Source organism: Sinocyclocheilus grahami, unplaced genomic scaffold (assembly GCF_001515645.1).
Source record: "Sinocyclocheilus grahami isolate Dianchi unplaced genomic scaffold, SAMN03320097.WGS_v1.1 scaffold43.1, whole genome shotgun sequence".
NCBI classification, from domain to species: Eukaryota; Metazoa; Chordata; class Actinopteri; order Cypriniformes; family Cyprinidae; genus Sinocyclocheilus; species Sinocyclocheilus grahami.
In genome coordinates, this window is record NW_015505222.1 from 2,378,948 (window position 1) to 2,400,489 (window position 21,542).

The 21,542-nt window shown below is 37.5% G+C and overlaps 1 protein-coding gene across 2 annotated transcripts in view; it reads left to right on the forward strand.

The window, feature by feature from the left end:
• The window catches only part of LOC107582331 (protocadherin-9-like), a 294,980-nt gene that overhangs the window by 177,048 nt on the left and 96,390 nt on the right, over nucleotides 1-21,542 (forward strand). Inside the window, exon 4 of one of the 2 annotated variants that reach the window (XM_016268127.1) lies at nucleotides 6,534-6,735. In XM_016268127.1, coding sequence (XP_016123613.1) covers nucleotides 6,534-6,735 — 202 coding nt within the window. The remainder of the gene's footprint in view (nucleotides 1-6,533; nucleotides 6,736-21,542) is intronic. The other variant, XM_016268128.1, reaches the window with a different exon arrangement.

The following is a 21,542-nucleotide window of genomic DNA, read 5'->3' on the forward strand; positions in this document are numbered from 1 at the left end:
TATCTATCTATCTATCTATCAAACTTAATGTTTCCATTGATTATTGTTTTAGTATTTTTGAGAACCACTTGTCCAATAATTGTTTTGAACTAGGTACAAAAGTATTTATTTTATTTTATTTTATTACTTATAACAAGTAGCCAATAATCACATGGATTTAGGGACAACACAGGAAAGTTATATTATACATTCTATGTTTATTGGCTATTGGTTTATTTTACAGAGCCCAGTTTTTCCTCTCTCGTCAACTCAGTCTGCAAGCTCAATATTGTCTTCATTCAATTTGGGAGATAATCTGTGTAATGGATCGTCAAATGCGATAAATATAGCTGATACTCGACATTTACTTGTAGCTGAAAGCATAAACAAATGCAGCACACATATTTAATGAATAAACAAAAACACGGGATGGAGATGACTGTGGATGCCAGATTTTCCAATTCCATTTCCAACTTTTACAAATCATCAGTAACCAAACTCCTTCTGTGTTGCTTTGGCAGAAGAATGCAGAACCATAGACAAAACTAAATGTCTTGAAGTCATTTGGTTCTGTGTAAGAACCATTCTAGATTCCTCATCAGTTGTGAGGTGTAGGGACATATTGTGTGCTGCTGTTTTGAATGCTCGTGTGTTTTCTCGTGTTGTTGTGATTCTGAAAAGCTGCAACACAAGAGCCGCGTTCGGTGCTTGTTTCAGCAGGTGGTGAGGCGTTGCTGGATTGGATTATTTTCTCGAGTGTGCGAGGTTGGAAGCAGCAGTGAGGTGGTAGACGTTCTCTCTCCTTCCTTGAGCAATCTGAGCAATCGCCTGCAAACGAAAAGCACACCAGGGCTGCTATGGAAATATCCACGCTGAGACCAGAACCTCAATTTCCTGTCACAAGTGTGCCCTTTTATTTTGCGTGTATGCATCTACCTACACGTGTGAGTCATTGTGCGGATATATTAATCACTGTTTGAGTGATCTGCTGATTGCGCTATTACGGCTTTCTTTTCTTTTTTTGAGTCTGTGTTGGTTTGCATGCACACTCCACCATGACACCTAGCTAAAAAGAGCAGTGACATACTTGATGTCAAAAAAAGTGACAAGCAATAAAAGCTTGTCCTCTCTAATAAAGTCTTTTTTTTCAGCTCAACAAAAGCTTTTTCCTGTGGGTCATGGTTTGATTGCTTAACTCAGGTTAGTGGGGTTACCGCTATAGGTACACTACCATTCAAACGTTTGGAGTCAGTAAGAAGAAATTAATACCTGTATTCCGCAAGGACGTGGTAAATTAATCAAAAGAGACAGTAAAGAAATTTAAAATGCTACACAATTTGTCTATTTCAAATAAATGCTGTTCTTTTTAGCTTTAGCGACATCCACTTTCTTTTCTTTCTTCGCTCCTGAGCCCCGAGTGAGGGAATCGGGTGGTGCAATCGAGTCGCGTGTCTTTGAGTAGAAAACTTCAGTGACATTGATTCTGTGTACTTTGACGAGGGCAAACATCTTAGCTGAAAGCAGCTACGTTTGCTTAGCACCAGTGCCGTCGCCAGCGCGTTTGGCCCGTTGCAATATAAAAACACGCAGCTAATATGGGCTGACAAGCATGATAAGCCATGATTGCGTGTAAATTGGCAGTGGCGAAGGTTTAAGCTGGTTTTATACTAATACAGCAGTGAGTGACTGCTGGGCAAACACACAAACACACACATTCATGCCCACATTGACTTTCGCATGGTGTGAGGCGCAGGTACACGGGATCCTGTATTAACTTTTGGAGAATTGGGAAAATGTAGCATACATATTTCTCACTGGCCATAAAGCTTTATTTTGCATCATTTGTATTAAAAATATATTTTTGGACCATTGAAAATAGGATTATTTAGCCATTTTTTCTTTGCATATTTGTGATAAACAGCACAGGTCAATGTGTCCCTTGAGATGAGCCAGTCTGTCCAATTGCCACAAAAATAAAATTTGATTTTTATTCCTCATATGTATGATTTGGTGGCTTAATACGAGAAATATGTACATAGATAAACCTCTTTTTATCCTTTTTTTTTCTCTTCAGTAAAAAAAAATATTCATAAAATAAGATCAATTTATGTAAGAAACATAATTTCATAAACCACACAGTATTCATTCATTCATTCATTCTTTTTAAGATTTATAATGTATTTCAACAATATGCCAATTAGATGAAATATATCAAGAACATGTCTTGCATAACATTTATTAAGTCATAATGTGTTTTGCTATTTATAATCTGTAATATTTATAATTTTATTTGTTTCACAATTTAAGTTATCAGCTAATTAAAAAGTATTTCGGTTCCATTTCCCCATTGATTTTTATTGGCATTTGTCACTAAATTTTGGATGCAGCATGCACATTTACATTAACACACATGCATTCATGCATCATTAGATATTTAAAACATTGTGAGCACATAAGCAGCCATGATACATTATCCCTGCATATAATGTGTGTGTATCAAGTCTTGCTTTACTACCGTTTATAACTGAAGTGTGATCACATACCTGTGCATTCATTTCATGGTGGTTTGCGTATCACGCTGGGACATTAGAGGTGTAGTATTTCACTCTGCAAGCTGATCTACACACAATATTGCTCTGATTATATTGTATTGTGATATGAGAGATTAATGTGTGTGAGTTGATAGTGTGGTTTTTGGCAAAACCCAAGGATATCATATGAATACAAATACTACACAGGACTTGTGGTTTATAGAGCACGTGATATCCTTCATATCTATTACTAAAATGATGTGTGTGAAGTTGTAGTGGAATCAGTCAGAACTGGTATGATATACAGTAGTTTATCATATGACTGAACTTACACTCACTCAATATGTACAGTATGTACGTGCACGCTCAGACAGTTTAAAAGACACGTCTCTGTGATAAAAGTGCAATTTAACACTTCAAACAGGCTGTGCCACCAACTCCCATTTTATTTGTTTATGATTGCGTTCATTTCACACTTTTATATTTGTTTTATTACTTTTCACAGCATATTTTGCTACTTCAACAACTTAAATCACAAGTAAATAGTGCCAAGTAAACTGACTGTCTGAAACAAACTTATTCTGAAATTTTCCCCCATTAATTACTTTAAACAATAATCATCATACTTTCTTGCATGATCACTTTGTGATGTGAGTGGTCAGAAGGTGAAAAGGTCACTGAGATTGTTCTGAGCCCAGAGATCTGAGAAGGTTTGTGGTTTGTTCAGCTTAAGTGGTTCGTAGCTCAGGCTGTCTTGCTGAAGTTACTGTTCGCCTCGTTTTTTTTTTTTTTTACCTCTAATTGAATGTCACTTGCTTTCTGAAATGCTCCAAATTATATAATGAGGTCATTTGCATAGCGCTGAGATTGGCTGACCTTTGCTTTTGCCAATAATTACAGCAGAGTTGTCTAAGACAGTCGACAGAGATGGTGCAAAAAAAGACAACGTCCCGCTCAGAAAGGTTAGCGGAGTTGGACTTTGCGAAATGTCATTAGAATTTCTTGGAGTATGCTCAAAATTAGCAAGTGACCGAGATCAGCAATGCAGAAATATTTTCTGTGCTTGGTTAAAACTAAGTGTGCAATTATTTCCCAGATTGTGTGTAAATTATTGTGTATGCAAGCAACGGAAAGCTCACAGATGCAGGATGGTACAGGCACGCTGCATCATCAAGACGTTTCGATGGTGATGCCGGAACCTTCACACGGTTTTGAGCCTCTGTGCCCAGTGTGAGCACATGGCATGTGAACTGGGATGCGCTGGCCGGGCCAACCCAGCAGTGATATTCCGCCAACGCCTACCAGCGCTGTGGGCAGAGCCTGTGCTGACCGGTCGTCTTCGAGAGCAATGAACATAGAACATACCACCTCTATCACAACAACTCATTATACTGTTACAAAGTTTGGGGGCAGTAAGATTTGATTTATTATTGTTATTTTTTTTTATCACTTTTGATCAAAAGTGACAGTAAAGACTGTTATGATGTAAAAAAAATTATATAAAACTAAGTGTGCAATTATTTCCCAGATTGTGTGTAAATTATTGTGTATGCAAGCAACGGAAAGCTCACAGATGCAGGATGGTACAGGCACGCTGCATCATCAAGACGTTTCGATGGTGATGCCGGAACCTTCACACGGTTTTGAGCCTCTGTGCCCAGTGTGAGCACATGGCATGTGAACTGGGATGCGCTGGCCGGGCCAACCCAGCAGTGATATTCCGCCAACGCCTACCAGCGCTGTGGGCAGAGCCTGTGCTGACCGGTCGTCTTCGAGAGCAATGAACATAGAACATACCACCTCTATCACAACAACTCATTATACTGTTACAAAGTTTGGGCTTTGCATCACATTTTACATTTATAAATTACATTTTAAAATGTGTTCAAATAGAAAACACTTATTTTAAATAGTACATTTAAAATAAATGTGTTGGATCACATGAATAAATTGAATTTCACAATGTATTAAAATAATAATAATAATAATAATATTTTATTTTAAATGGTACATTTTGATGTCAAATTTTTTTATGCTGTTTCTAATGCTGTTGCATCACATGAATAAATTACATTTTAAAATATATTAAAATAGAACACACTTATTTTAAATAGTACATTTTATTGTAAACTTTAATGCCATTTTTAAATGCTCTTGCAACACAGGAAAATAAAAATACAATGCAGGCTTGTTGAGCATAAAGAGACTTGTTTCAAAACATCGAAGAAAGCCTTATCAACCCTAAACTTTTGATTTGTAATGCTTTGCTTTTATCTATCTATCTATCTATCTATCTATCTATCTATCTATCTATCTATCTATTTATTATAAACAAATAATCCTCATACTTTCTTGCATGATAATTTTGCTATGCGAGTGGTCAAAAGGTGAAAAGGTTAGTAAGATTGTTCTAAGGCCAGAGTTCGGAGAATGGAGCCGTTGTGGTTTGTCCAGCTTAAGTTGTCCATAGCTCAGGCTGTCGTGCTGAAGTTACTGTTCTCCTCTTTTTTTTACCTCTAATTGAATGTCACTTGCTTTCTGAAATGCTCCAAATTATATAATGAGGTCATTTGCATAGCGCTGAGATTGGCTGACCTTTGCTTTTGCCAATAATTACAGCAGAGTTGTCTAAGACAGTCGACAGAGATGGTGCAAAAAAAGACAACGTCCCGCTCAGAAAGGTTAGCGGAGTTGGACTTTGCGAAATGTCATTAGAATTTCTTGGAGTATGCTCAAAATTAGCAAGTGACCGAGATCAGCAATGCAGAAATATTTTCTGTGCTTGGTTAAAACTAAGTGTGCAATTATTTCCCAGATTGTGTGTAAATTATTGTGTATGCAAGCAACGGAAAGCTCACAGATGCAGGATGGTACAGGCACGCTGCATCATCAAGACGTTTCGATGGTGATGCCGGAACCTTCACACGGTTTTGAGCCTCTGTGCCCAGTGTGAGCACATGGCATGTGAACTGGGATGCGCTGGCCGGGCCAACCCAGCAGTGATATTCCGCCAACGCCTACCAGCGCTGTGGGCAGAGCCTGTGCTGACCGGTCGTCTTCGAGAGCAATGAACATAGAACATACCACCTCTATCACAACAACTCATTATACTGTTACAAAGTTTGGGCTTTGCATCACATTTTACATTTATAAATTACATTTTAAAATGTGTTCAAATAGAAAACACTTATTTTAAATAGTACATTTAAAATAAATGTGTTGGATCACATGAATAAATTGAATTTCACAATGTATTAAAATAATAATAATAATAATAATATTTTATTTTAAATGGTACATTTTGATGTCAAATTTTTTTATGCTGTTTCTAATGCTGTTGCATCACATGAATAAATTACATTTTAAAATATATTAAAATAGAACACACTTATTTTAAATAGTACATTTTATTGTAAACTTTAATGCCATTTTTAAATGCTCTTGCAACACAGGAAAATAAAAATACAATGCAGGCTTGTTGAGCATAAAGAGACTTGTTTCAAAACATTGAAGAAAGCCTTATCAACCCTAAACTTTTGATTTGTAATGCTTTTATCTATCTATCTATCTATCTATCTATCTATCTATCTATCTATCTATCTATCTATCTATCTATCCTATCTATCTATCTGTGTCTGTCGTATGTCACCTCTCATCATCTCATCTCACATACTGGCATGTCATAACACCGTCATTTTGAGCGATTATTAACACATCATATCATTAGCGCATTACGCTGTATCCACTGTGCACATGATGTCACATGTTCTTTAGTGCTGAGAGCTTCGTAAAGTGAAACGTGACTTGTGCTTGCTGTGCCGAGGGGCAATTTTGACCAAATAAAATCCAAAACATGCTATTTGTTCAGTAAATTAATTTCTATAAAAGTCAACAAATCCCTCAGCTGTCAAATTTGTAATTCAGTCTCAATCCACAATATTGACTGAAAGTGGGCGGTTGATTGGATAAGAAGGAGACAGGCATTAATGTGTGGCTCTGTCTCTCTGCTCTCTGGTTTTATAGTCGCAGCGGCGCGTCACGTTTCACCTGCCGGACGGGTCTCAGGAAAGCTGCAGTGACAGTGGGCTGGGGGACCATGAGCCTGTGGGCAGTGGGCCGCTCATCTCACACCCTCTCCCTCTGGTGCAGGCACAGGACGAGTTCTACGAGCAGGCCTCTCCGGACAAGAGGACCGAAGCGGACGGCAACTCGGACCCCAACTCCGGTGAGTCTGCTCATGTTTGCGGTGCAGCTCTAGTTACTCTCCTTCTCTCTTTGTCTCTGCTCTTCTCTGAACTTAACAGAGGAGGAGGAGCTGAGCCAGAGAGCAAGATGAATATCACAGATGATAGTTTTCATTATACGCCTTCCCACTCAATGTGTACAACAATTTAATGTTCTGCAATAACAGTTTAGAATGTAAATATAGAATGCTCTCACGATACACAGAATGAAGTTTGCACAAGTGAACGTAGTTGTAATAAATAAGAGATGGGTAGAGGCAAAATTGCACAATTATGCGTATCTGTGCAGAAATGCAGTAGATGTGCATTAAGAGATCTAGAAGATGTGTGTAATGCTGAAAATAAGCCCTCTCAGCAATGTTTCTTTGACTGTGTTTTCGCTTTACACCTCATATTAACCAGTCGCAGCATGGCGTTTCCAGCATTTTTTTCTGTTCACGCTGAACTCTTGATGCTGTGCATAATGACAGAAGGCCCGGTAATCAGAATATATATGTCGTTTAATGTATATTTATGACAGTCGGTGTGATTCGCTTTAGGTAGAGCGAATAAAAAGCAAGCAGCAAAATGTCTTGCCATTGTTTGTGTCTGGTTAGGACTGTATAGATGGCAAAATGAGCCTGTTATATCAAAAGTAGCAATTGCTTAGATGGTACACTGGAATATTTGGTGTAAAATAAATGTTTAAATAAAAATGTAAATGTTCAATAGCTAGTAAATTCCACAAACAATTACAAAGAAAAAGCAAGTAACACTGAATTAAACATAAAAAAAAAAAAGTAAAGTTCTTCAACTGCCAAATACTTGCTGTAACAGACTCATTGCAAGTTATCGCAAACGCTTGATTGCAGTTGTTGCTGCTAAGGGTGGCCCAACCAGTTATTAGGTTTAGGGGGCAAACACTTCTTCACACAGGGCCATGTAGTTTTGGATTTTGTTTTCCCTTAATAATAAAAACCTTCATTTAAAAACTGCATGTTGTGTTCACTTGTGTTATCTTTGACTAATATTTAAATTTGTTTGATGATCTGAAACATTAAAGTGTGACAAACATGCAAAAAAATAAGAAATCAGGAAGGGGCCAACACTTTTTCACACCACTGTATATATATATATATATATATATGCGCTATTTTACATAAGGAAAATCATTTTTCATTTTGAATTGGACCATTTTGAATTATTAGTATTATTTTGTGCCAGTTACATACAATTATCACATTCTAATTCAATAAAATAATGATTGAATACTCTAATAAAATAGTTAAAAATAAATAAATCAACAATAAATTAAAAACAAGGTACAACAAATATACAAAAAAGTGAAGAATATAAAATGCTTTACTATTTAAATATCTTTAAATTGGAATCTTTTTAATCATTAAATAATGCAAATCATATAATTTGTTGAATTGTGGTAAGCAGGATTTATCATTTATTTATTGATTTTTTTCTGGGGAAAGTGCTAAATTATCATAAAAATAATAACACAGCGAAAAATCTAAAATGGTCTTAACCTTCATTGCTCAGCAAAATATATGTTCTTGTTTCCTTCCCTTGATTTATTTTGAGGTGAAATATGGCCTGGATCTGTTATTGACAGCTTTGTGAGGTTCGTCCAAATGCCCCCCAAAATCTTTAAATCAGCTGAATGAAAAACAAATATCAATTACAAAAAATAAAACAGAAGTTTGTGCAATTGTAATAAAAAAATGCTTTGAAAGGAAAATGATCTTTGCAATTTTGCTCATCTAAGCAGTGTGAACCAGCAGAACCTTCATTCTCACCTTGAGTAAAATTAGGAAAGGTCGGTCAAAAGAAGACATTTGATTTATATGTCATTGTCCTTAATATGTCACCATAGGTTTTGAGGTCCCTTCCTGCGTGAAAAGAGCCGTGATGGAAGTATGTGTATTTATACGCTAATGGTCAGTCGCGTCTCTCTGGGCTGAGAAAGTGAAGCTCTATTGGGCTCAGCACGTACTTGATTTATTTAGCAATGATTTCCCTGTTGGGGTCTCATGCGCCAAAGATGTTCAGTTTTTATATTTCCAGCCATAGCACTCCATGACCTACTTTTCCAATCACAGAGATCCATAGATCTGCTCCAGCACCTGTATCGCCCAAGGTCAGAGATATTTAACGTGCGTACATTTGCACCTCACGATTCATTTGAGTGGTTTAACTAGTTTTTGGACAGTTTTTCACACCAGGATATTCTCAGATTTTTCACACACCCTTTATTGGTCTCTAAAGATTCATTATAGACGTCATGCATGTATCCGTGAGACTCCGCGTCTTTTCTTGCTATTAATGTGATATTGAAAGTGTGATCTAGTGCAGAGCGGCACAACTCAAGTGTCTCCTTTTAATTTGATGAGAGAGGGGGGAGCTCAGAAACAATCATTTGCATAAGGTAGGTGATAATTGCTCTTTTTAATGGAATTGATGGTGGTGTACACACCAATTATCTACAAGCTCTTAAGCCTGGTAATTAATTAGCACACAAATGGCCGTGGTGCCATGGAGACCGGCGCATAATCAAATATTGGACACACACAGGGGCTATATTGGGAGCATCACCAAGCTCAGATGGCAACATCAATTAGAGGTCAGTAAGAGATGAGATGAGCAAATCAAATTGAGCTTCTTTTACATCACCGAGGTCTCAGTAGCACAGGGAGCGTCAAACTCCATATTTTGTAACTCAAGCTTTGGCAACTTTCGAAATAAGTGTAAAGATGTGCATTAGTGTAGAATCTGGTGTGGACCTTTGGGACATGTTCCTACCAAAGCCAGAATATAACGATTAGTGATTTCAAAGAAACTGAGTGAAAGATAGATAACTAATTGGTGGTTTCTGGATCACAGATGAACCCTGCTTGTATCTGTCTTAAATTAAATTGGACTGTAATCTTAAGCCTGGTCCATTGGCTTCGGTATGGATCGGTGTGCATTGATAAAGTCTGAGGAGATGTTCATACACTCCAGTTACATTAATTAAGCATATCAAAAGGTCCATCTAAACTCCTGCTGCACAGACTGTTGAAGTACTGCAGTGCAGTAAAAAAGTTAATTTCACTCCACTTATGAGCTGAACACTCTTTTAAGTGTGTTTGATTGTGTGTGTATAACAGATGGGGCACAAGTATATATACACATTAATGTATACATATAAAGTTAAGTGCTTACACACTACCGTTCAAAAGTTTGGGGTGGGTACGATTTAGCATTTTTTTGTTTGAAAGAAAAAAAAGGTCTCAGTAGCACAGGGAGCGTCAAACTCCATATTTTGTAACTCAAGCTTTGGCAACTTTCGAAATAAGTGTAAAGATGTGCATTAGTGTAGAATCTGGTGTGGACCTTTGGGACATGTTCCTACCAAAGCCAGAATATAACGATTAGTGATTTCAAAGAAACTGAGTGAAAGATAGATAACTAATTGGTGGTTTCTGGATCACAGATGAACCCTGCTTGTATCTGTCTTAAATTAAATTGGACTGTAATCTTAAGCCTGGTCCATTGGCTTCGGTATGGATCGGTGTGCATTGATAAAGTCTGAGGAGATGTTCATACACTCCAGTTACATTAATTAAGCATATCAAAAGGTCCATCTAAACTCCTGCTGCACAGACTGTTGAAGTACTGCAGTGCAGTAAAAAAGTTAATTTCACTCAACTTATGAGCTGAACACTCTTTTAAGTGTGTTTGATTGTGTGTGTATTACAGATGGGGCACAAGTATATATACACACATTAATGTATACATATAAAGTTAAGTTCTTACACACTACCGTTCAAAAGTTTGGGGTGGGTACGATTTAGCATTTTTTTGTTTGAAAGAAAAAAAAAAACTATTTACTAATCAGAAATTAAGTTTTGATATATTTACATTAAGACATTTACAAAATATCTTCATGGAACATGATCTTTACTTAATATCCTAATGATTTTTGGCATAAAAGAAAAATCGATAATTTTGACCCATACAATGTATTGTTGGCTATTGCTACAAATATACCCCAGCGACTTAAGACTGCTTTTGTGCTTCAGGGTCACATATTATAAAACAGATAGTGTGAGTGACGTGACATGTGGCCAAGTATGGTGACCCATACTAGGAATTAGTGCTCTGCATTTAACCCATCCTAAGTGCACACACACAGCAGTGAACACACACACACCGTGAACACACACCCGGAGCAGTGGGCAGCCATTTATGCTGCGGCGCCCGGGGAGCAGTTGGGGGTTCGGTGCCTTGCTCAAGGGTCCCTCAGTCGTGGTATTGAAGGTGGAAGAGAGCGCTGTACATTCACTCCCCCCACCTACAATCCCTGCCGGTACGAGACTTGAACCCGCAACCTTTGGGTTACGAGTCCGACTCTCTAACCATTAGGCCACGACTTCCCCAAAGTCGGTAGATAGTACCGGTCCTTGATTCTGATTGGCTGAGCCATGTTCGAAGCTGTTGTAAATTACTCTACAAACATACACCTTTGTTTACATTTGTGTGTTGATCGGCAACCACAACTGATTCTGAGGGACTACATTGTTTGGTGAAAATGTTTTTATTAATATCCTTACACTTTATTTGCTGGATTTTATTTTGTGAAACCTTACTACGTATTAAAATAACCGTTTCATAAAATCATTAAGCCCCATGAAGCAGTGGTTTACAGTGAATTTATAACAGGTAAGGGGTCGCTTCGCGACGTGCCTAACACCATCCCTTAGCTGTTATAAATTCACTGTAAACCACGGCATCTTGGGGCTTATTGCTTTATTTTAAAATACATTGGAACAGAAAAGTTATTTCAAATTGTAAAAAGTTTCACAATTTTACTGTATTTTTGCACAAATAAATGCACTTGATGGCTTCTTCCATAAACATTTCAAAATCTTACAGACCACAAACTTTATAATGCTAGTGTACGTTAGAAATCAGTCATTCTAGAAAAAAAAATATGCAACCATGGAATGCTGCGATGAACCAATTATTCCTTTAATAACATAAGGCCATATTCAAGGTCACAGATTCTGTGAAAACTCAAGCTTTACATCTACCTGAACCAAGAATGTCACACAATGTTCTTTCTGAATTGCAGTTAACAAAAGCGGTGAAAACATATGCCTCTGTGGGTCTCCTGCGCTCCGATGCCACGGAACGCTGGTTTCTAGTATGTGGAGCCATTGTGTGCCACGTACAAATCTCTCTATGCCTGCATACTCAGCGAGTTCAGGAAGCAGTCTTCTGTAAAAACTGGCTGTGAGGATTAATTTGTCAACTTCTGATGATCTGTACCAACCACAGGGGAACCGAGGGTTCGAGGTTGTTGTGCAGATTGAATTAATCTCCGAAGTTGTGAGCGTTTATCTCTTATATTTTCTTTCCTCTGTGTTTACCCTTGCTCCGGTGTTAAACTTGTTTGTTACCTTATGCAAAAGAACAACAAGCTCCGCTTTTTGAATGCTGCCGACAGGACTGTCAACGTCAATTCCTGGCAACAACTTAAGAACACAGGGAAACATGTATCTGAGTGGGCTCCATTTGGACTCGGCGGGAGATCCCGACATCCCGCTCCACGTGTGTAGGCTTCAGAAAGCTGATTTCCTTCGCCACAAAAAAACATTTGAACAAAAACAACCCTCTGTGATGATAATTACGGGATACTTTTAAGCTCTACAATTCAAGGATTTGAAGAAAAAACTATATTTTTAAGCATTTGTAAGAAAGCGACTGGGAGCTAATATTCGAGTCGCAGCAGTTGTGTTTGCAAGCCTTATACTTCTTTTGGCATTCAGAGGCAAATTTATTCTACCTTTATTCCGTGCAGCTGTTGTTAATTGCGAGTACATATGCATTAGTATCTAATTAGCAATTATGCAGATTGACTAATTATTTTTATGCTTTCAATCAAAAGGTATTAAGCTAGCGGGTGCTAATTGTAGGTCAGCGTTGCATGCGCCGCTACTTTATTCTGACATTTAAAAAAAATAATGTGTTTATCAAGAAGCGAGTGTGCACAGAAGATTTTTTGACACAACTTTATATGTGTAATTCAAAAGCTAGAAAGGCTAATTTGAATCTTGCGGGCATCTTAAATTATTTGCAAAAGTGTTTTAAATGCTTTGCGATTTCAACGTCCTCTGGAATAATTACCCACATTCATTCTCAGGTTGCTGTGCTGCAAATGTGCGCTTTAATTTGTAATCTAATAACTGGTGGTTGAGATGGTGGTCATTGTTTAAATTCGCCAGGCGCACATACAATAACCCATAGCTGTTTATTTATTGATGCATGATTCAATGCCTTGGGTTTGTAGTTCAGTTCAGATCATTAAAGATTCAATCGCCTGACGCGGTATTCTATGTGAGGGGGATCCTGGGTAAGTGATTGGTGTTTTTAGTGAAGCACGTATAGCAGACAACCTTGAGAAACCTATTAATTAAACCTTACAGTATCTTTAAATGTTAAACCACGAATCATTTTCCTGTTTTATTTGTCCTTGATTTGAGGCATGCATTATGTTGTTAAAAATACATCCAAAGCAAACTTTTCTTCTAGCGAGTCAGTTTGAAAGAATAAATGGATTGCGAGACGTACCACTTCATTCTTTGCTTTTAGTTTTGCTCCTGTTCTGGCGAGTTTGGTTTTATAAAGTGCCTTTAAATAAAACATGTACGGTTTGTGTGCAACAAGACCCCTTGAGAGCCAAATTCCACTCATATTATTCAGGAACACAACTTCCGTTCACGGTGAACTTAATGGTGGAGTCGAACGGAAAGATGTGCAATGTTTTGTAAGCGGGTTTTTGAAGACTGCATGATGGAGTAGAATGCCGGAGTCTGTTCGTGATCCTCAGACGTCACAGCAGAAGGCCATATAAACGTGAGCTTCGGTGGAAACCCTGAGCTGAAACGAGGGGATAAAATACAAAGCTAGTTAAAGAATACAGCAATAAAAGTAGAACAAAGTGATCTGATGTCACATTCACAGATGGACAGAATAATGTGAGTGAATATGTTCTCCTGTTATAGACTTTAGCATAACAGTTAGTGTCTTTTTTTTCTATGCATTTCTCTTCTTCTCTAGCTTGCTTCCTAATCTAGCGATCAAATAAATTCCTTGATTCCTGATTGAAGTTGCTTTTTTCCCCTCCTTTTGGAAGCTGTTTTATTTTTAATATAATGCAATTAACCATATAATTGTGCATAGTTTAGATGGTAAAAATAAATAGGCTTATCAACTTAGAATAAAAGGTTGTCAAATATTATTTGTCCAGTCATAATATATTTTGGCAGATCCGGTGGTTCATCTGTCTAGTATTTTTATTTTATTTATTTTATTTTTTTTTGTTTTGCCCAGCACTATTAAATCAACTGACAAATCAACTAAAATATATTTTATATTTATTTGTTTGTTTGTTAATTAGTTAGTTAATTTTATTTAGTTGATATGTTATGCTGATTCATTTGATCAGTCAAGTAGCATATCATGGCATTTGTTTTATTCTATTTTTTATTTATTTAATTTGTTACCCAATTAGCAGCGCTTATTATTACTTTTCATGCTTGAATTTAACATTTTGATATTTTTGTATAATAGACAGTATCAGCGCAGTGTTGGGTTAAGAGCCACTGTGATACAGCACATGAACTCTTGAGTCTCCATTTTCCCCACTGAGTTTCTAAACCGAATCAATAACAATACCTAAATAATTCAATAAGAACTGAAGCACTGAGTCATGGATGCTAAGCATGTTGACGCTGCTTCTGTGTGAGAACATCCACAAAGCGACAGGCCACACGGTTCTCAAAGAGGAGTGCAGAAAAGATGAAGAGTGCAGGAAAATCAAGCAGGACAGGAAGTGGGGAGGTGCCAGGAAGAGAAGGCTCGTCCGTGGAGTAATGAGGATTCAAGGCAAACACGACTCTGTCAATCATTTGCCTTTGTGGAAATACTGAAATTAATTACCCCACGTTGGCAGGATGCCATGTTTGCCGTGCATGACTGCTAGTGCTGACAGCAGACCAGGAGTGAGATGAATGAGTGATCGCAGGAAGGAGAGAGATTATGACTGTGTGACAGATGAATTTCCGTTTAATGTGGCAAAAAGAGAACGGTGGGTGTGGCAGAGTATTGCAGTGTAGTGAAGTATTGTTCATGCTAAATAACAGTCTGCTTGTCTGAGGTCACAGTGGGCGATGGAGACTCATACATAACATACAACAAACATGACAACTCCTTTTTAGATATTAACGTCAACCGAGAGCTCACAAATCATCTTTCTTCTCACATAATACAATTTCAACTCAAATTATACAACCACTCATTTATTTGGTAAGAAGTCAGGTTATGATTGGAATGATAATGTACAACTAACTGGTTATTATCACAAAATAAACCCCTTCAGGATCAAACAAGATCATGTATCACCCTGAAAGGATTTATTTTGTGATAATGACCAGCTAGCTGTGCATTATCACCACACTTATAACCTGAATATTTGTTTATAATAAATATATATGGTATTTTTAACAGAAACATCAGTGAGTCACTTCCATAGTCTTTGTAATGTCAGTTTGTTGTCGTCTAATGGACCGCCTGCCTGGCTGTAGTTGTGTTTGTTTACATACGAATGTATTTACCGACACATTTATTTTTCTCATGCATTTCCGTTTTTTTAATTCCCCCTTCCCCACCAGGATCCCTGGCAGTGCTAAACTTTAATTGTACACGGTACCATGGCAAGGGGAAGGACCCTTTATGCAGTTAACTAATTAATCTAATTACTAAGTTCATAATTAATTGTGTAATTAAACATATTTTATTGAGATCCCACCTACAGCGTGGAAGCGCCGCTGCAGCACAAACTATCAGGAATTGCAGCCAGAGCTTCTGTTCACGTCGTGTCAACAGGGTCTGATTACACGAGGCGAATAAGATGCACTGAAAACCACCAAAAACTGGTGGTGATGAGAAAGTCACATGATGAACCAAAGCTCATCACAAACTTATATATAGAAGGTGCACAGTGTCATTCACACAAACACTAAACCCCATCACGGTGACACACATGATTCTGAAATAATGCAATAAACATTTAATAAAAAAATTGAACGACATTAGATGTAAGATTAAACCCTAATGTACACAACTGATAAGAAGAGAAAAAAAAAACTAAGGAGGAACATGTCATTTCAACAAAAAACATCAAATATGAAGTGTCATGCAGGGAATTCTGTGCAGTGTCAATTTACGTTTTTTCACTGTAAATTATATAATGACTACTTTTTCACTTCCAAAAACCATTTTTTTAACAGTATTTTACTGTAAAATGACATTAAATATAATTAAATGTATTCACCGAATATAGTATGGAAACTTACTGTTAACCAGTTAACAGGTTTTTACTGTAGTATTTTTACAGTCTTTTACTGTTAAAATCACAATTTTTTTTACAGTGTGTTCATGATGCAGACAGATAGCAGCCGAAGTGAGAGTAGGTGGGGAAGTAAAGCAGAGGGAACACGTTACTCTCTAGGTCAGAACTCACTCTCAATGAGAGGTGAGAGTGAAACAAAGAGCAGGTCAGAGCACTATTAGTTTCACTATTCATTTACTGATTTATACACTAATGGAGACACTTGTTGTTGCTATTAAACCGAGGAAGGTGCATGGGGAAAACGTCTGTCTGCATCAATCTAAACTTACAAATCAAACTACTCTATCCACAAACTATACTAACGCGTGCTTGTTCGGTCCCACATGTGCTAACCACATCAAATCGGCGGTCCAGATGTGAAGCGTCTCAGCCTTGATACCATTCGTAAAACGAGACGCAAACAAGCTCTTCTGCTTTGTCAACATTTCATACGAGCTCACAAAGAAAACAAACAGAGGCAGAAGTGTGATTGCGCGCATGTGGGAGAGTGCGAGATGATTTAAGCTCTTACGGGAATCATGCCGGTGCGGTGTCATCTCGAGAACAGAGTAACAGCCTCTCCGCTAAGTGAAAGTCGCGGTTCAGAGTGCGCTTTTCTCTGATACCCACCAAAGCAAGGTGTTAGGCGTCTGCTGCGGCTTTGAAAGTCTGTGCATTCATTTATATTTAAATCTTCCATCTCTGCGGTGAATAAAGTGGCGGCGAGCTGTTTTCAACCCTTTTAACGCTTGATTCAAAACATTTAGTGGGAGCAGTAAAGAGTAACAAGGAAATATGTTTATTGATGCCGGAGCAGGAAGCGCATAGGGAAGCGCATGGAAGCGCAGGAAGCGCATGTGAAAGGCATAGGCTGTCTGGACGTGAACTAGTGGGTTTGTGCCTGTGCACGTGTGTGTCTCTGTGTGAGTGTGTGTTTATGCCATGGCCAGTGGTTCTTTGTGATGGCAGGATGGCGGACCGTGTGCTCCGGGGGCCAAGGGTGTTGATGCTAAATGCGGAGAAGAGAGATTGTTATGTTTTCTAGCATGAAAACGGAAGCACTTTTACCATCCATCATTGATGAGTTTGAGAAGATGGGTAATTCCCTCGCCATGCTTCGGAGCCTGGTATGGCTCGCTGGATTGACACACACACACACACATACCAACAAAACATTCATCTGAATGAGCAGTGCGTCAGTGACTCAAGACTGTAAAACGCTCTGTAGACTCTTCAGTTCAAGATCGCACCAACAACTCTTCGGGATATATACTGTATATGGCAGCCTTTTAAGTGGTTATATCTACATAAAAGTGTTCAAAAGACAGGATAAAAATACAGTAAAAACACGTGTGCTTTAAAATATCAAGATTTAAAATAACTGTTTTATTAGGGGCCAAGCCCCAAAGGGGCTATAGCCCCTATTGTATCTGTTGGTTTTCTTATATTTTAATTATATTATATTATTTGAAATATATTATATTTTGTAATGTAATTTATTCATGTGATGCAAAGCTGAATTTTCAGCTTCATTACTCCAGTCTTCAGTATCACAGGATCCTTCAGAAATCATTCTAATATGCTGATTTGCTGCTTGAGAAACATTTCTGATTATTACTAATTACAGTTACTAATTGAAGTTAATTTATTTATTTTTTTTTTTGGAAATTGGCTTTAGAAACATTTATTCTTTGATTGGCACACACACGCACACATATACATACACACGTGTATGTGTGTGTGTATTAGGGCTGTCAATCGATACATTTTTTAATCTGATTAATCACATTCTTTTTCTGTGATTTAATCACGATTAATCGCACACTTCATGGAATTAAGCATAGACCATTTATCTTGTTTCAAATGTTCATTTTGTCATAATTTGCTATATCCAGCAAAGTAAACCAAAAGATTGAAGGGTAATTCTCAAAAATCTATATTTTCTGCAAGCTTTTTTCAAGAGAAATGTAGATGTCTTTCCAAAAAAGGACACTTAGAAACTCCAAAAGGACACCAAAGAACCAAATTATATAAGGAGCCCATATAAGCACATATGAAAGAAAAAAAAAAATCTGAATTTTATAGTATGTGTACAGTGCAACAGCAAAGAGCTTTTTTACATTTTAGAGAAGCCAAGTTGCAATACCGAACAGGACCACATGGAGATGCCAAAAAAAACCCATTCCATTCAGCCTGTACTTCACCGCGCGATGTGTGAGGGCTCGCGCTCCTAATTGAAGTTAATTTATTTATTTTTTTTTTTGGAAATTGGCTTTAGAAACATTTATTCTTTGATTGGCACACACACGCACACATATACATACACATGTGTATGTGTGTGTGTATTAGGGCTGTCAATCGATACATTTTTTAATCTGATTAATCACATTCTTTTTCTGTGATTTAATCACGATTAATCGCACACTTCATGGAATTAAGCATAGACCATTTATCTTGTTTCAAATGTTCATTTTGTCATAATTTGCTATATCCAGCAAAGTAAACCAAAAGATTGAAGGGTAATTCTCAAAAATCTATATTTTCTGCAAGCTTTTTTCAAGAGAAATGTAGATGTCTTTCCAAAAAAGGACACTTAGAAACTCCAAAAGGACACCAAAGAACCAAATTATATAAGGAGCCCATATAAGCACATATGAAAGAAAAGAAAAAAATCAGAATTTTATAGTATGTGTACAGTGCAACAGCAAAGAGCTTTTTTACATTTTAGAGAAGCCAAGTTGCAATACCGAACAGGACCACATGGAGATGCCAAAAAAACCCCATTCCATTCAGCCTGTACTTCACCGCGCGATGTGTGAGGGCTCGCGCTCTTCAGAGACAATCACAGAATATGACAGAGCTCGTGTTTTAAAGCCAAACACACTGGAATTAATAATTCACAAAAAAACGCAACACGAGTCTCTGTTCTCTCTGGACTCTCTGATGTAATCAGCCTGGTTTCCTTTTTATTAGCGCTGTTTTGGACGGATTGTTTGAATGTTTAATTTACCGGATCATTGGACTGAAAACTTTCCCGGAGTTTAGCGGCTTAAAATGATCTAATCGCAAGCAGAGTAGCACAATTGGGTTAAAGGGTTAGAATAGAAATTGCGCTTCAGTAATTTTGCGTTAAATTATTTGAACGCGGTAAGGATTGTAAAATTAATCGCATGCGTTAACGCGTTAACGATGACAGCCCTAATATATATATGTATGTATGTATGTATGTGTGTGTGTGTGAGTAGTATCACACTATATTATATTATCTCATGTTTAAGCACTATAGAGACATCAGAGCCAGCAGCAAATTTCAGAAGATTTGGCCGAGGTGAGGCTGCTCTCGGCAGATTCATGAGTGCTGAATGGCCACTGACGCACTGGAGCTCACATAGTATTAAGTATTTTTACTTTTTAGATTAAAACAATTATTTAAAATATCAGATTTATATAATATATTCTTCAAATGTTTGATTGTATATGTCCCAATTCTGTACATGCTAGACTCATCTGTTTTATTTTGGCAGTAAATGCACTCTGTTCTTAAAGGAAACTACTTACTCAGACACTACTGATTGGCAAAGGCCTCGCCAGGTCTTAAAGCGTCCAGACTTTGAGGTGTGTAACTATTGTGAGAGGGACATTAAAATATCCCTTTTTTTTTTCCCTGAACGTCTCTACACACATCTGGCTGTAGTGGACAGGGATACTAAAATAAAAATGACCCTGAAACATTAAATTGTATGTCCTTCCAGTAACAGAATGAAGCACTTGGCCCTCCTGCACAAGGGCTCCTGTAGGATGTTGGCCCCTTCCCACCGTTTGACTGGCCCCTCAGGCTCAGTGCCTGCCACTGCTGCCCACTCTACAGGACAGGTTCTGCCATCATATTCTGCCCATCTGCCATCGGTCACAACCAACACAAAAGCATCGTTTGAAGGCATTATGTTGACAATCCGTCTTAACAATAAGCCATTGTTTATTGAGTTAGTGGAGGGATGTCCTGCCAGTGGTATTCAGATCCATTTAGTAATATGAACTGCAGACTTGGGATTCACTTCTAACGGCCATTTACTGGTGGTGAATGGATGCCATTGGGCTTCTACATCAATAGCGCTGTAAAAACTATTCAGGAAATATTAATTGTGCATGCAATAGCCGTAACGTTTGACACATGGGCGACTTGCACAGCCACATGAGGTTTGAGCCTCTAACCAACTGCTGCATTTCATAAATACTGTATAGAGAACACATGGTGCACGACCTGGGCGCATATGTGAAGTCGTATGGAAGCTCGTACAGATGGTGTACATGATTTTAAATGTATGTCTGGTGTAATGGTGGTTAATATGGCAGCCGTGCTTTCTCTCAGGTTATTTAGCATTTCGGAGCTCTGGGACATAAAGGCCTTTAATAGATTTTGGTCTCCAGAGAGCAACGAGATGAGCTGAGAAGTCACAAAGTGTGTGTGTGTGTGCATGCGTGTTGGAGAGGGAATGAGTTGTGAAGATATAAGTGCGACTAGATGTCAGCTAAATTGCTAATGGATGCCTTAAAGAATCTAAATTACCATGTTATTACCTGCAAACAGCGGATGTGTGTGTGTGTGTGTGTGTGTGTGCAGATGCAGTGTTTTTCAGTCAGGGGCTGTGGATGCCTTATTGTCCAGAATCCTTTTTATGTGTAATATTTCATGTAAATACATTTGGGGTCAGTAGGAATATTTGAAATGAAAGAAACAAATGTTTATTCAGCAAGAATACACTGATAAACTGATAAAAAAGTGACAGTAAAGACATGTATAATGTTACAGAATATTTATATTTCAAATAAATGCTGTTCTTTTGAGCTTTCTATTTATCAAAAAATACTAAAAACATGTTATGGTTTCCACAAATATATGAAACAACACAGCTGTTTTCAACATTGCCAATGATAAGAAATGTTTCTTGAGCAGCAACTCAGCATATTAGAATGATTTCTGAAGGATCATGTGACACTGAAGACTGGAGTGATGACGCTGAAAATACAGCTTTGCATCATAGGAAGGAAATTATATTTAAACATGTATTCAAATACAGAATATTTAAATTGTAATAATACTGTATTTCACAATATTACTGTATTTTTGATCAAGTAAATGCAGCCTTTCAAATGTCTTTTATCTATCAAAAATATGACTGGGTTGAGACATGCTGGTCTAGATGGTAAGCTTTGCGTTGTGGAAACTTACCAGTAGAGCTGGGCGACATAGCTAAAAAAATGTATCAACAATATAATGTTTCACATCGTTTGGTATCGATAATTATTTACATTTTTTATAACCTTTTTTAAAACAAAGCGCAATTGAAAATTGTCTTTACATTT